This window comes from Astatotilapia calliptera, chromosome 13 (genome assembly GCF_964374335.1).
Source record: "Astatotilapia calliptera chromosome 13, fAstCal68.1, whole genome shotgun sequence".
Taxonomy (NCBI): Eukaryota; Metazoa; Chordata; class Actinopteri; order Cichliformes; family Cichlidae; genus Astatotilapia; species Astatotilapia calliptera.
Window position 1 is genome coordinate 29,960,464 of NC_137434.1, and position 14,082 is coordinate 29,974,545.

A 14,082-nucleotide genomic window follows, 5' to 3' on the forward strand; every position below is an offset into this window, starting at 1 on the left:
ACCGTGGCCAGTCGAGGTCTTGTAATTGTCGAGCTGTGACGCACCGATGTAGTCTGTGTGCTGTTTATTGCTAATCTCACACGTCAAAGTCAGGAGAGCCTCTAACAAGGAGGAGTGCACCACTCGCTACTGATCCCGGCTCTGTAGATGCACTGATGAAGCAGCAGGACACGACTGACACAGGAAACGACAAAGCCTTTAATAAGGTTGTAACGATTCTGACTCGGAGACGGAAACGTCAACACGAATGTTTGCTGCTGCTGTTAATGCCGAGTTAAAGACTCGAAGGTGACATTAACATCCTGCTGGTAGCTTTAATTCATTTTAAGACTTTTTTTAAATGCAGGATTTTTTGACATCTCTAAAGATTATTCACATGATGAGTAATCTGGATATACATGAGAATAATGTTTATTTTTTTGTTCATCTATTTCTGATTAAGTGATCATGCCTGCAGTAAAAAACATATTTATCGAGCGTATGTTTGTTTTAAAGGCAAAGCAGGAATTAAAATGGGTAGAACCGGTTTGAGCAAGCTTACTTACTAAAACTCTTACTTATGATCCAAAGCAAGGTGACAATTAGAGGCAGCCAGCGTTTTACCTCTGATGAAACTAACAGCACATTAGTCATTGCAGTGACTCACGAGAGCCTCCCTTCATGAGTCAAGGCCATATTGTGCAAGCCTGCTTTTCCTTTAGTGTCTCAGAAGAATCAGACTGATCCACCTAATATTGAAATTAACTGGTCATGTGACAAGAGCATGAGGTTACATGGACTAACCCCAACAAAAATGACTTGGTGTGTACAGAAAAAAACCAACAAAGAAATCTACTGACAAATATTGTGTGTGTCTGTGTTTTGAACTGTGTGCGTGTGTGTGTATACATATATGCGTGTGTGTTTCAGCACCAGGAGCAGGGGCAGCTGCAGGAGTGTGTGTCAGCTGTCAGAGTGTGTCTGACTCGGCTAGACCACGTTATAAAGGTCCATGAAACAAACCAGCCTCCCATCACGCCCCTCCTCCTGTCGCCATTCTTTGCTCTTCTTCTTCTTCTTCTTCTTCCTTCTTTTCCTCATCACTCGTCTTCCTTTCTGTCTCTTCTTCTCTTCACCCTAAATTTGTCATCCTCTCTATCTTTGCCTCTGATCTTTTGTTCTGTTAGGCTGGTGTTGGCTCACTACTGATCCAGCTGGCTAGCTGTGCTGCTGTAGTTAAAGGAACAGTTCAGCCCAGAATCAAAGTTGGTCTGAGTTGCGCCGTTTTTGGAGATGATCGATGACTCTTTAATAAAATGAAACTAAATGAAACTCACCTTTTGAAAAGCAAAAACCTGCAGGTTTAGATCTCACCCTGGGTCAGCCACACCTGAATCAAAGGATTAGTTCATTACCAGGCCTCCGGAGAACTTCAAGTAATTTAGCCATTTAAATCAGCTTTGTTGGATCAAGGACACATCTTGATGCAGGACACCAGCCCTTGAGGCCTGTTGTCCCCCCAGCCCTGACATACAGGGTTTCCAGAATTTCTTACTACACCTGCCGGCTTGGTGGACGCAGTCAGCAGTAAACTATGTAGATTTCTTCAATTAGCTAACCTACAGGACGGACAATCCTCACACAGGCACACATCACTGGGTCATGCCTGTCATGGGTCTTTGAATCTGGATGTCCTTGCTCTCACTAACTAGTTTTTTTGATATAACTTCTTGATTATAATAATATAAAAAACAAAACAGAAAGTAAACACCTGTAGATTAATGCGTAGATGATGATTGTAACTATGCAACTCACACCAAGACAATATAGACTAGAGAGCGCTACACACCGGGTGAAATGTGTGTATCCATGATGATAAATTATGGTGAAATGTCCCTTCACTACAGCAGGTATATTACTTTAGGTGACTTTATGCTGTTGCTATGCTGGGATTTACTAGATTACAGATGCTATACTGTAATCCTAAAGCCTGCGTGCTACCAAATTATGTTTCAGCCAGACACGTAGAAGGTACTAGAAGTTAACCAGCCTAATGTGGCAATAAACTAGACCTGATCTGGACAAACGTTTGTGTTTTTGTGTGTGTATGTGTGTGTGTGTGTGTGGTCTCTGTTGTTTCGTGTATCCTCCACTTCCTGTTTGAGGTGATGTGGAGGTTTCTGTCTTCACATTTGTAGTTCGGCTCGTTGTGTCTCTCGATTGCTCGTTTCTGGAGGTTTCCTCACATCGGTTGTTTGGCTGAAACACGACAGCTGCCTTGTGTTGTTGTTATAGTAACAGAGTGTGTTCTAATGGCACAGCTGGTTGTCATGACTACACAGAACTGCCCCTTTCACAGTTGCATCCCTTCACTTCCCTTCAATCCCCCTCCCTCCCATACATTTTTTTTTTGACCTCTAACCCATCCCACGAACATACTGTGCGCCGTGCAAGCTCCGCCCCACCACCATGACCAGAGCCCTCTATTACGGGCCGGGTCTGTTTCCAAGTCACATCCCTTCCCACGTACTGATAACATATAGAAAAGTTTGTTTTTTAATCATACTCGGACAGAAACACAAGTTGCAGGGACTTGAGTGCAGGCAGCTGGTCCCCCACATCACCACCATTTCCTTTTTACGGCCTATCTGATTCTGGGGCAGAGCAGAGACGCTATTCTTGGATACCTCGTGGTCCTTTAAGAAGAGAGGTGGGGACGTGCCTGAAACACCTGAACTTAAGAAGTAATTTCTACCACTTGTATCGGCAGTCTTATCTTTTCAGCTGTGATCATTAAATCGACAGCTTCTCTTTCACACTCTGCGCTCCCTTCACAACATCAGCATCACACTCATAGGTGATGAACAGTATGTGCATTCAAAGGCTTGTTCCAGGAAAATCAGAGAAGCAGTGGAGATAAAATAATGTCACCTGAGCAGTAACAATAAAACAGGATTCTATAAGGACAAATGTTCCTTGCCTCACTTTCTTGTTGTGTAATAACTGTTACACAGTGGTGTAAAGTGAGTGCATTTTTAGTTGCGATGAAATATATTGAGCCTATTTCACACCTTCACTTATTTGTGTTAAGTCTGCAGCATCAGAACATCCTGATAAATTCACAGAGGAAGTTCAAAACTAGCTTGAACTGAATAAAGGGAAACTCCACGAGAAAGAACCCTCATGGTAACCATTGCCTTGTTAACCTTTCTGTCACTTGGCTGTTCTGAGTGACTTACACTGAGTCTCGAGGAGAGACGCTGCCAGGTGTAGATATAAAGGTAATGCATGACATCCTAAACTTTGGATCAAATCTGTTTATGGTCATGATCAAAAGCAGCAGCCGCCATCGCTCCACAAAAAGCCTTTCATGAAGAGTTGGATGATCTGTGCCTTCCATTGCACATCAGCTCAGAAAGCTGTAAGCCCCGACGTCAGTGTCTTCAGGTTCTCTGTGACATGTGATGTTCTAGTTCGAGTGCAGTGACTGGTTAAAAGAAATGAGACTTCCCAAACAGAAGGCTTCAGTTTAGCGTCCTGCCTCGTCCGTTTTAGAATAAACTAACAAGACTACCAAAGTAAAGGGGCGGAGCTTGCCTCGCTCACCTGACTAATACAAACGTGCTGCTACTGCCGGTGTTGGTGTTCTTGTTTGTTGTCGTTGGACGCCCTTAGCAACCAGCCCTGTGACCCCACTTCCTCCTCATCGCTTGTTCCTTCCTGTATCCCGTGATGCTTTGCAGGAGCTGAGGGAGATCCACACCCGGCAGCAGAGACAGAAACAGAAGGAACTGGAGGGAGACACACACACACAGACACACACACAGTCTCACATACACACCCCGAGCGAGAGGAAGTCCGCTGAGCTGCAGGAGGGCAGGTAAGAGTCAAGTGGAGATGATGCAGTACCAGAAAATGCAAAAGTCAGTCACTCAGCAGCCATCTGGGCCATTTTTTCTGTGGTTGTTTTGAAGCATTATACAAATTAACTTTAATTTGAGTGGTTAAAATTGTATTTGTGGAATTGCTTCTCAAATCCAGTTGAAAAACTGCTGGAAAGTTTCGCTGAACTTGCCCCAAAATCAGAGTTTTAAAACTTGTTTTAATGATCTTATTTCACAGGTTGTCGTCAGAGGAAGGTGCCGCCTGGAAGGAGGAAGCAGGAGGCTCTGCTCCACAAGCTCCAAGCCCCGCCTCCGTTCCTGCATCCCACGCATGGCTAAACAGAGTGACGCAGGAAGAGGAGGAGAGGAAAAGGAGAGGGATGGAGGAGGAGCAAGAGGTCAGGAAGGGAGCAGGATCGACAGAAGAGAAGGAGGACGAGGGAAGAGGCAAGAAGGAAATGCAGGACAAACTAAACAAGCTTTTCAGCCAGCCGGCTGACCCCTGGGCGTCAGCAGGTGTGTTAACACGTGCATTTAGTGCTTTGGCCACCGGCGTGTTGCTTATGTGAAATCCTTTTTTGTATTCATGTAGAAGGATGACAGATGTCTGCTAAATAATGCGTAACATGCAAATAAAATGTCACTATTTCACTGACTTCAAACTGGAGCTCAGACCTCAGCATGTCCCATAACTGTCACATAATTCAGTTAAAAATGTTCCAAAATGACACAAACACCAAACTCACAGTGTGGAGGTTCAGTTCCTCTGCTTGAGTTAACTGAGATGACACCCAGCAGGTGTCGGTATCCACCTGTATGTCACACGCGGTTGTTATGTAAGTGGAAACTATCCATAGACACGCAAGCTGGGTTTTCACTGGTCTATAAACACGACATCTTCACAGCTGATTTGGGGTATTTTAAATTTACACTGTGTGAGAAGAGACTCAATTTTGGAGTCAGCCTCAAGTGGCAGCTACAGGAACTGCGGCTTTTGCCACTTCTGACAACTCGGCTCCGTGATGACGAATTTCTTTTTAGCCCTTTGAGACTGTGACATCAAAAACCCATTGACTTAATCATTCAAAAAACCTGTGTGCTCTGGTAGGTGTTTTTAAAAAAGCAGAAAAGCTTCTTTTATATTTCAGGAGAGAAACGAGTGCACATAAACACACTGAACTCTGAATTTAGTGCTAAAGACCTAATTCCTGTCTAGCAGGAAGTGCTTCACTATAAAGCCTTTTCATTTGCTCAGCAGTGATCTATTCTCTCTTACTAATAGTTTTATTTTTCTGCTTAGTCACAGTGGAAAAAGCTCCAGGTCCCAGTTTATTTGACCAGAAGGCTTCAGCCAGCGCCTTCGACCAGCAGCAGCAGCCGGTGAAGGTGGTGTACTACAGGGCTCTGTATCCGTTCGACGCTCGTAGCCATGATGAGATCAGTATCACTCCCGGAGATGTTATTATGGTATGTAGTTTGCAGAAAAAGCTGCTCTCTCAGATGAATTCAGCTAAGCTCACTACAGTCAGTGATGGTCACGTAAAGGACTTCCACACACGTGTCTTATTGCCTGTGTTGTATTTGTTTGTGTTTATTCTTTCTGAAGGGTGTGTGTGTGGCTGTGCGGTGTGTGTATTAACGTTTTCCTCTCTCCTCTGCTGTGCAAACTGAAGGTGAAGGGGGAATGGGTAAGTTCTTGCCCCCCCCCCACCCGCCCAGTGATGTGCCTCCACCAATCACAAGCCAGAAACGCTTTCATCTCATGTCGCCTCCATGTTCATTCATTTTCAGTGGATGAATGTTTGTGGTTTTTGTTTGTTTAGTTTTTGTTTAAGTTATTGCAGTCAGATCTGTAATGTCGTGCTATTTTTAGTTAGTGTGGAAACCTGTGAGTGTGCTTAACTATCAGCCAAAGACTGGTGACTACAGCACAGAGGCTATTTTAATTCCCACATAAATAAACTAAACAAATAAAATATCCCAGCTTGCAGTTTTCCATTTTTCATGTAAACATATCACATTATTCCGTCCCACTTCCCTGTCACCATTTTAAGGAGGGAAAACAGAGGAAATATACTTTTTAGCTTGTAGCCACATTTCAGTGAGATGTTACGTATTGCAGTGTCGTTTCTGACAGATTGGGGTTGGGACCATGAGGAACAGGGGGGTTACTGTTTAAAATGGAGGTTTCAAATTTATAAAGTGCATTAAAAAAAAACTCATACTTGTTTTATTTTTGCCCAATTTGACATTGTCTCCTTGTGCATCTCTGTAAAGCTTCTAGCACTCCTCCTACCTTTAGATTGGTCACTAGGAGCTTGTTTCTACCAACTGCATCCTCACGTGTTTCAGTACAGCAGCAAATTTAATACATTCTGGTAGAGGGAGCCGAATCTGAGACGTAGGACTGTGAGTGAGCAAAGACTGTGCTGGTGTGGCCAAGAAGTCAAAAAAAGATTTAGTTTAGCTGCTAAAACCTGCATGGATTCAATTTTTCATCTGTATTTAATACAGGAATACTTTGTTAATGGCTCTGTGGGGTTTTTTCTTATATTTATGGCAAATATCCTAAAATTTACAGATGTAGTTAATTGGGGTTTTCAGCTATGGTTTACCTGTTAAAAATCCACCTCAAGGCCACCGTAGCAGTAAACCTGTTCTGTCTGTCTGTATGTTAAAATACATGCCTGCCCATGGTGCACTGCTCTGTTTGAGGATATCCTAATGTCAGAGCTGCACAAGGATGCTTAGGAGCCAAATTTAAATCGGGTGTTGTTTTCGGGCAGAGTCGTGGGACTTTTTGCGCCTCATGTTGTTTTTTGCATCATTTGTCCACTAATCAGGATCTGATCAGCTGCTGTCGTTTCCACCGTTGTTATTGTTTGCGCCACTCCCACCATGAACATGACACGTGCATCTCTATCCCTTGCGTGTCATGAGAGCTATCCTAATCCTGTCCCTGTGCTCTGATAGGTCGATGAGTCGCAAACAGGTGAGCCCGGTTGGCTGGGGGGTGAGCTCAGAGGGCGGACCGGTTGGTTTCCTGCCAATTATGCAGAGCGTATACCTGACAGTGAAGCGCCAATCACGCTGCGCTCCACAGTCTCAGCCACAACCTCCTCAACCCAGCAGCCGATGACTACGCCCCCTCCCGCCCCAGGACACACCGCCTCCTCCACCACGTCCTCTTCTAACAGCAACTGGGCGGACTTCAGCACAACGTAAGTGCCATTAAAGTCCGATTCACTGACATTTGACGATTTGTTTTTCCGTTACTGACCCACAGACACGTCAGTCACATCATATTAATATGCATGCTTGCAATATTTCCAGCTGGCCCTCAAACACAACCAGCCAATCAGACAGCGAGGGCTGGGACGCGTGGCCCACCTCTTCGGCCAGTCAGAATCCATCTCTGAGCGTTCCCTCGGCACAGCTGCGACAACGCTCTGCCTTCACTCCCGCCACCATGACGACGGGTTCCTCTCCTTCTCCCGTACTGGGACAGGTAACGACAGAAACAATATTTCTCTGGTTTTGCATCTCTTTCTGCTGAGAGTAACGGCTGTGATTGTCTGTGTCTCTCAGGGAGAGAAGGTCGAGGGTCTTCAGGCTCAGGCCTTGTATCCCTGGAGAGCCAAGAAGGAGAACCACCTAAACTTCAACAAAAACGAGGTAGAGATCTCCTGATTACTAATTTCTTTCTCTTTTTGTTGCGTTTTAATTGTAATAACTGAACTTTTTATTTGATGCAGATAATAACAGTGTTGGAGCAGCAGGACATGTGGTGGTTGGGTGAACTGCAGACCGGACAAAGAGGCTGGTTCCCCAAAAGTTACGTGAAGCTCATCTCCGCCACCATGACGGCTCCCCCTGGTGTTCCAGCAACAGCAGCACGCAACAAAAACACTAAGTACGTCAAAAAGCTTCCAGGCTTTTCCTGACACAAAGCACAGTTTAAACAAGCTGTTATGTTGTGACACTGGGCGCTTAAAGTGGGCAAGACACCCAAAGTACAAGGGGACCTGCTGACTTTGCTCACATAAAAAAAGAAGAATTATTTCATGTATTTAATGATTTTTTTTCTTATCTCTTTGTCTCTCCCAGTGAAACAGGAGCATCGGAAAGCCCGCCCAATGGAAAACGCCCCTCCCCCTCCCCAACAAAGCCTTCAGAGTCGGGTGAAGGTAACGAACGCAAATGTGGGCGAGTTTGCTGAAACGTCAGCGAGCTTCTCGTCACTCACTCTGTCTTCATGCTTTCATACAGAATACGTGGCCATGTACACCTACGAGAGCAATGAACAGGGGGACCTGAGTTTCCAGCAAGGGGACATCGTCGTGGTGACGAGGAAAGAAGGCGATTGGTGGACGGGGATGGTCGGAGGAAAGACTGGAGTCTTTCCATCCAACTACGTCAAACCACGGGACTCCACATCAGAGGTGAGAGCTCATTTTGAACAAATTCGGGGAAGAATAGAAGATCTTCAGGTAAATATTTCTAATCACTGTGACTCTGAATCTTTGCCCACAGTCACTGGGAACAGCAGGGAAGACGGGAAGCCTTGGGAAGAAACCAGGTAGGCCTGTAATGTTACCAAAATGCACTTTTCCTGTTTTCCTCAGAATACCAAACTGAGTTTCCTTAATAAAAGTGTCAAACTGACCAGTAAATATCTTAATTCACTCTTCGTTGTCCTTGTTGTGCCAGTTGAAGTTAAAGCCATGTGAAAGAGAACTTGTCTGATTTAAACCTTCAAAATAAAACTCACATAGACCAGGTGTCAGAGACTAAAAGAAGAAAAAAAATAAAAACCCTCATCATCTTCTTCCTGTTCCTGTTCAGAGATCGCTCAGGTGATCGCCCCCTACAATGCTACAGGAGCAGAGCAGCTGACTTTAGCCCCAGGACAGCTCATCCTCATCAGGAAGAAGAACCCAGGGGGCTGGTGGGAGGGCGAGCTCCAGGTACACAAGACACAACCGTCACTTAATCTCTGCCTGAAACAGTGTAATGAGGTAGAGAAGGATAGGTATGATGGGAAACGCTGACATGGATTAAATGAGACACAAATATTCACCAGATAACTGAGGATTTTTTTTTAATCTGTATCATTTTATTTACAGAACAAAGCTAAAGGAATTACCTGCTGTATTTTGTCATTATGTACATAATGTGTTTTACATATTGGTTTGTGACTGATGGCATCCTTTGATTTTATTGGTCCAGGCTCGAGGGAAAAAGCGCCAGATTGGTTGGTTTCCAGCCAATTATGTGAAGTTGCTGAGTCCCAGCACCAGCAAGACGACGCCCACAGAGCCCACACCTCCTAAACTGGCCCCTGCCAGCACAGGTACATCCACACACAAAGAACACAGAAAAATCCACACACTTTACCACAACACCTACAGAGGCCCTTCAGTCCATTGTGAAACGTGCTGAAGAAGAAGAGGTGCACCTTTTTTAAAAAGGCTTTGCATTCTCTCTACTGGCCAGCAGGGGGCAGCTCCTGTGGCTGTAAAAGGGATTCAACTTGTATACAAGTCTATGGGACCCCAGACCTCAGTTTCCTGCAGCGTTCATGGTATTTGTGCCTAGTTTGAAGTCTAATATACCAGAATTTTTGTTTTTGACCCCATGTAGAGTAAAATAATTGGTATTGTCGGGTAGTTTGTATTTTGGATGCAGCCAATCTTGCAGCTTTTGTGTGCAACCAAATGGACTTAAAGAGACACAGTTCAGCAGATTTGATGCCGTTAATAATTATTGATTGTCAGAACGTGAAGAATCCAGAGAGACTCGGACACTAATAATCTCTCCCTGTTCCCCGTCTCTGGTCCTGAAGCTCTGTGTCAGGTGATCGGCATGTACGACTACGTGGCGCAGAACGACGACGAGCTGGCCTTCCAGAAGGGTCAGGTGATCACAGTGCTCAACAAAGACGACTGTGATTGGTGGAAAGGAGAGCTCAATGGGAGGGAGGGTCTGTTTCCTAGCAACTACGTCAAACTCACCACAGATACTGACCCAAGCACGCAGTGTGAGTACCACAAACACACACACTTCCTGCGTGGAACATATACAGACGTACTAACCGACTCCCAATGTGAATACAAAGTAGTGTAACACACTAAAACGAACTCTCCCACACACACACTCTCTACACACACACACAGCCCAGAGCCAGGTGTGGAGATGCTGTCCCTCTCTCAGTCTGTGATTGACCTCCCCGGGCTGATTTGACCTCTCACCTTTCACCTTGACACTCCTTTGGGCCTCTTTGATAACCTCCCAGTCATACACCACCTCTGGGTGGTGTGTGTGTGTGTTCGTATGTGCATGTGTGCGTGCGTGTGTGTGTGTATTTGCATGTATTAGTGTGCAAGTGTCCCCTCTTCCCTGCATGTGTCCCTTCAGCATGATCCACCATAGACGTAGAGTTTCTAGAGCGGAGCAGAGAGATGTTGGCGGTAAACAGACTGTGTCTGTGTACAGGCAGGGTTCTCAAAGTGAGGCTCGTGGACTAGTGGTGGACCGAAGTTTAGGTCAAGCCACATAGATAAAAAACGAAACAAAAACCAAGGCAGCATTTCTCCTTAATATTGATCCTTGGATCGAGCCAACTGAGCAGACTGAACCTGTTGAACTTGAGTAGAGCAGAGCTGATGTAAAGTAACGAAAAGTCACTTTGGTAATGGTAAAAAAACAAAACAAAACAATATAAAAACCATTAAATACTCATCAAATTTTAGCCCCGCTCTTTCCCAGTATGCATAATGGTGCCAGGGATCGATGATGGTCAAAGCGAACTGCGATACGTCAACAATTAAAGTGATTTTTATCTGTTTTCCTTGTTGATCCATTAAGTTTTTATTATTGTGAGATTCATAACAGTCTGTTTCACTTTCATCGTCTACAAACAACCAACACATGTATCATATACCTGTGCACATGTGTGTTGCACATATCAAATGACAACAAGAGCAGGAGAATATTTCTTACTGTTGGATTGATTTTTAAAATCTGAGTTTAATGTAAATCTTGTTCCCAGCCACCCACCCCGGGTGTTTCTTTTAGGGGAAAAACACATCTGTGTGTGGGCAGGGTGAGATATTTAAGCTAGAGAAAAAAATCAAACTGGTCTAAGTCAAAAACTTAAAGAGCCTTCACTAATGAAGGTCGGCTAAATCAGGTTTTTTGTGCTTGTTTGAGCCACAACTTATATATTACAGAGGGTGAGATGCTGCTCTGCCACCTACAGTGAAGCCACATGGGGCAACACAACGACTGGACTTTTTGGATGAGCTGCATACATCTACATATGAACTAGAAGTTAATAATAACAAGTTTATAAAATCGTGTTTTCCTGAGTGAGTATTTGGATCAGTTACAGCTTCGAACCGTAACACAACCTCAGTACTCAAAATTCAGAATTTCATGTTTAGAAATCCAAAATTAAATTTATTGTGGATTCAAATGAAAACAGTAAAAACCGTCACCGATTCCTGTGGTCGGTGTTGAAGAGCGAAAATAAAATAATTTAATTTTTTAAACTCTGATCTCTGTAAATGTGAATTTTATAGAGAGAAAAGGTTCATCTGTTAAGCTGCTGGTTACTGTTTACTGCACATGTAAGTGTGACAGGTCCACATATAACACAAACTAAGAGTCTGTGTCCAGTTTTTAATAGAAATCTGTGAATTTTCTGGTTCTTTCTTCTATTTGAAAATAAATAATAACAATAATAATAAATACAGTGATGACAGTATTTCTAAATGATTGCAGTAGTGGGGATTATGGCTGGTCTTTAAAACGTTATACAAACCAAACGATCTCCTGCCGACTCGCCTCGCTGCCCGCTGTAGCTCCTCTGTTTCTATGCTGGGTTAGACCACGCCTCCACACTCTCCGCCTTGCTGCACGCTCCACCCACCTAGCGGCCCGACTGGTTGTTGTTGCTGTTGTTCTTGTTGTTGTTTTGTTTAGTTGTTTTTGTTGATGTTTGTTGTTGTCGTCCTCTCTCTAGGATCATATCATTACCCAGAACCCCCCTCTCCTCAAAGCCCTCAAAGAGACCCACTAGGCCACGCCCACTAGGCCACTCAACCAATGGGACAGCAGCAAGAGGTCACATGACCCGGAAATGGCGACTCTCCACCAGTAGAAGCCAGAGAGAGAGAGACAGACAGACAGACAGACAAACAGACTGTAACGTTAAAGCGCCCTCTGCTGGCGAAATCTCTGACTGGACTTGGCCAAACTCTGTTTATCTGAGGCTCTGGCTGCACACAGCACTGTTCAGCAGGAGGGAGATCAGTAGTCAGGACTCCTCTCCTCCTCTTAAACTCTTCTTCCTCTTCTTCTTCTCCTTCTTCTTCTTCTTCTCTTCCTGTTTTATCTGTTCCGAGATGCTTAGATAAGGAGGGAAGGGAGAAAGGAGGAGACTATTGATCTCCTTTTATCCAAGACTGGACTGATGAACATGTTTTTGACTGGATCACAGTGACTGTAAACACACACACACACACACACACACACCGTGCTAGCGTGGTAAAGTGGATAGTGGGTCGTTTTGTGGCTTTATGGGAGACTCTCATTAGAATCAGTCGCTCAGCTCATCCTCCCTCCTCATTCCTCTTTCTAAATTATTTTTTAACCTCGCTCCCATTGGTTCCAAAGCCTGTCAGTCAGAAACGCTGTCTCCACCTCCCTCACTAACCCCTCCCCCTCCCACAGCTTCACAGAAAGACCCACTATCTGCTGGAGGACAAGTCTCAATGTCAGAGTCTTTAACTCTTCTCTCCTCAACGCCAAAGACGCCTTCCAGCTTCCTGTTTCCTCGTCTCCTTACTTCCCTTCCCCTGCTCTAAAGGAGACGGGAGAGGAGAGGAAGCGAGGCAGTATTGAGATGCGTCCCAGCAGCAGTTACAGGCCAAGTTTCAATCCTCGCTGCTGCTTCCTTCTGCTAGTTTGCCCTCCTTTCACTTTGTGTAGGGAAGGAGGCATAAAAGGAAGCGAGCAGCTGGAATTTAAAAAAAAAAAAAAAGCCGTGCTGCTTAGCTAACACACAGACAGACACACACACACACACACACGTTTTTATCCGTTGTAGTTTAACATATGAATATGTATTAACTTTAAATGTTTGTTCCGTTGTTTTTGTTTACATGTTTACTGTTTTGTCTGTTGCTACGATGATGATGGGATGTCATATATATGAGGAAAATGAGGAAAACTGATATGACACACAGAGGGGCGGGGCTTTTAGCTAAAAAAAAAAAAAGGCTTGTATCTTTCAGTCATTCCAGTTAAAAGAGCAGTTTGAAATTCAGCCTCCGCGTTAAAATAATCTCGTAACCTCGTGAGTGAAACTCCAGATTAAACCTCCAAAATCTGGTGTGATCGTTTCGAGTGGCCTCATATTTACAGATATCATCTCATTTTCTCAGTCAGAAAACTACAAATATTCCTCCAACAGTCGTTTAGCTGACGTTTAATGTCACAAATTAGCATTATTTTAAATTTATAGAAGCATATTTGTCCCACTGCATTGCACCAAAGTCTGTTAGCTTAATGTCAACCATACTTTATGTGAAAAACAGCTGATTTTAAAGTTTTGCTTCCCGTTTTCCCGACTGCACCATCATTACAAAAATAAATCAGAGTTAAGGAAGGGAAAGTGAAGTGTACGGAGCTCCTGGAGTCTCACAGCGTTTAAATACTTTACCTCGTGCTTGTGGGATATTTGAATCTTTTGTGAACACAATATTTATCTTTCACAATGAGTTACTTTGCACTTCAGCTCTTAACTGTTTGAAAGCCTACAAGGAGTAACCTCAGCAAACTGTTTTTATTGAAATATACCAACAACAATAAATGTCATCTGTATGGGAGAATCTTGTGCGCGCAATTTAAACTTTCTCCACACAACTCATTTAATTGTGGTGCAATTTTTGTGCACACATTTTATCCTTACTGTATGAACGCATTATTCAAATGTTGCGTGATGAATTCATTGAAATCTTTTCCTTATGAGTTATTTATCGCGTGTGGATTGTTTGCTATAAATTCACTTGCGTGTCTCGAGTGTGCAGCTTCACTCACACAACTCTGATAATCAGGTTTTGGTTTGATCACATTGAAATCACACACGTGAAAACTTGTGCGGACAAGATTTTGTCTCTTCAGTGGCTTCAGGGGCTCCGCAGACTTGCGACAT

At 44.0% G+C, this 14,082-nt stretch overlaps 1 protein-coding gene across 4 annotated transcripts in view; it reads left to right on the forward strand.

Annotated features, from left to right (window-relative positions):
* Nucleotides 1–14,082, forward strand: part of itsn1 (intersectin 1 (SH3 domain protein)) — a 49,487-nt gene that overhangs the window by 24,475 nt on the left and 10,930 nt on the right. For 2 of the 4 annotated variants that reach the window (XM_026189070.2, XM_026189072.2), the window contains 14 exons: nucleotides 3,723–3,859; nucleotides 4,102–4,379; nucleotides 5,164–5,330; nucleotides 5,537–5,551; nucleotides 6,837–7,084; nucleotides 7,197–7,371; nucleotides 7,452–7,538; nucleotides 7,619–7,776; nucleotides 7,971–8,050; nucleotides 8,133–8,305; nucleotides 8,397–8,442; nucleotides 8,709–8,830; nucleotides 9,093–9,216; nucleotides 9,709–9,903. In XM_026189070.2, the coding sequence (XP_026044855.2) occupies nucleotides 3,723–3,859; nucleotides 4,102–4,379; nucleotides 5,164–5,330; nucleotides 5,537–5,551; nucleotides 6,837–7,084; nucleotides 7,197–7,371; nucleotides 7,452–7,538; nucleotides 7,619–7,776; nucleotides 7,971–8,050; nucleotides 8,133–8,305; nucleotides 8,397–8,442; nucleotides 8,709–8,830; nucleotides 9,093–9,216; nucleotides 9,709–9,903 (2,005 nt within the window). The remainder of the gene's footprint in view (nucleotides 1–3,722; nucleotides 3,860–4,101; nucleotides 4,380–5,163; nucleotides 5,331–5,536; nucleotides 5,552–6,836; nucleotides 7,085–7,196; nucleotides 7,372–7,451; nucleotides 7,539–7,618; nucleotides 7,777–7,970; nucleotides 8,051–8,132; nucleotides 8,306–8,396; nucleotides 8,443–8,708; nucleotides 8,831–9,092; nucleotides 9,217–9,708; nucleotides 9,904–14,082) is intronic. The other 2 variants (XM_026189071.2, XM_026189073.2) reach the window with 1 other exon arrangement.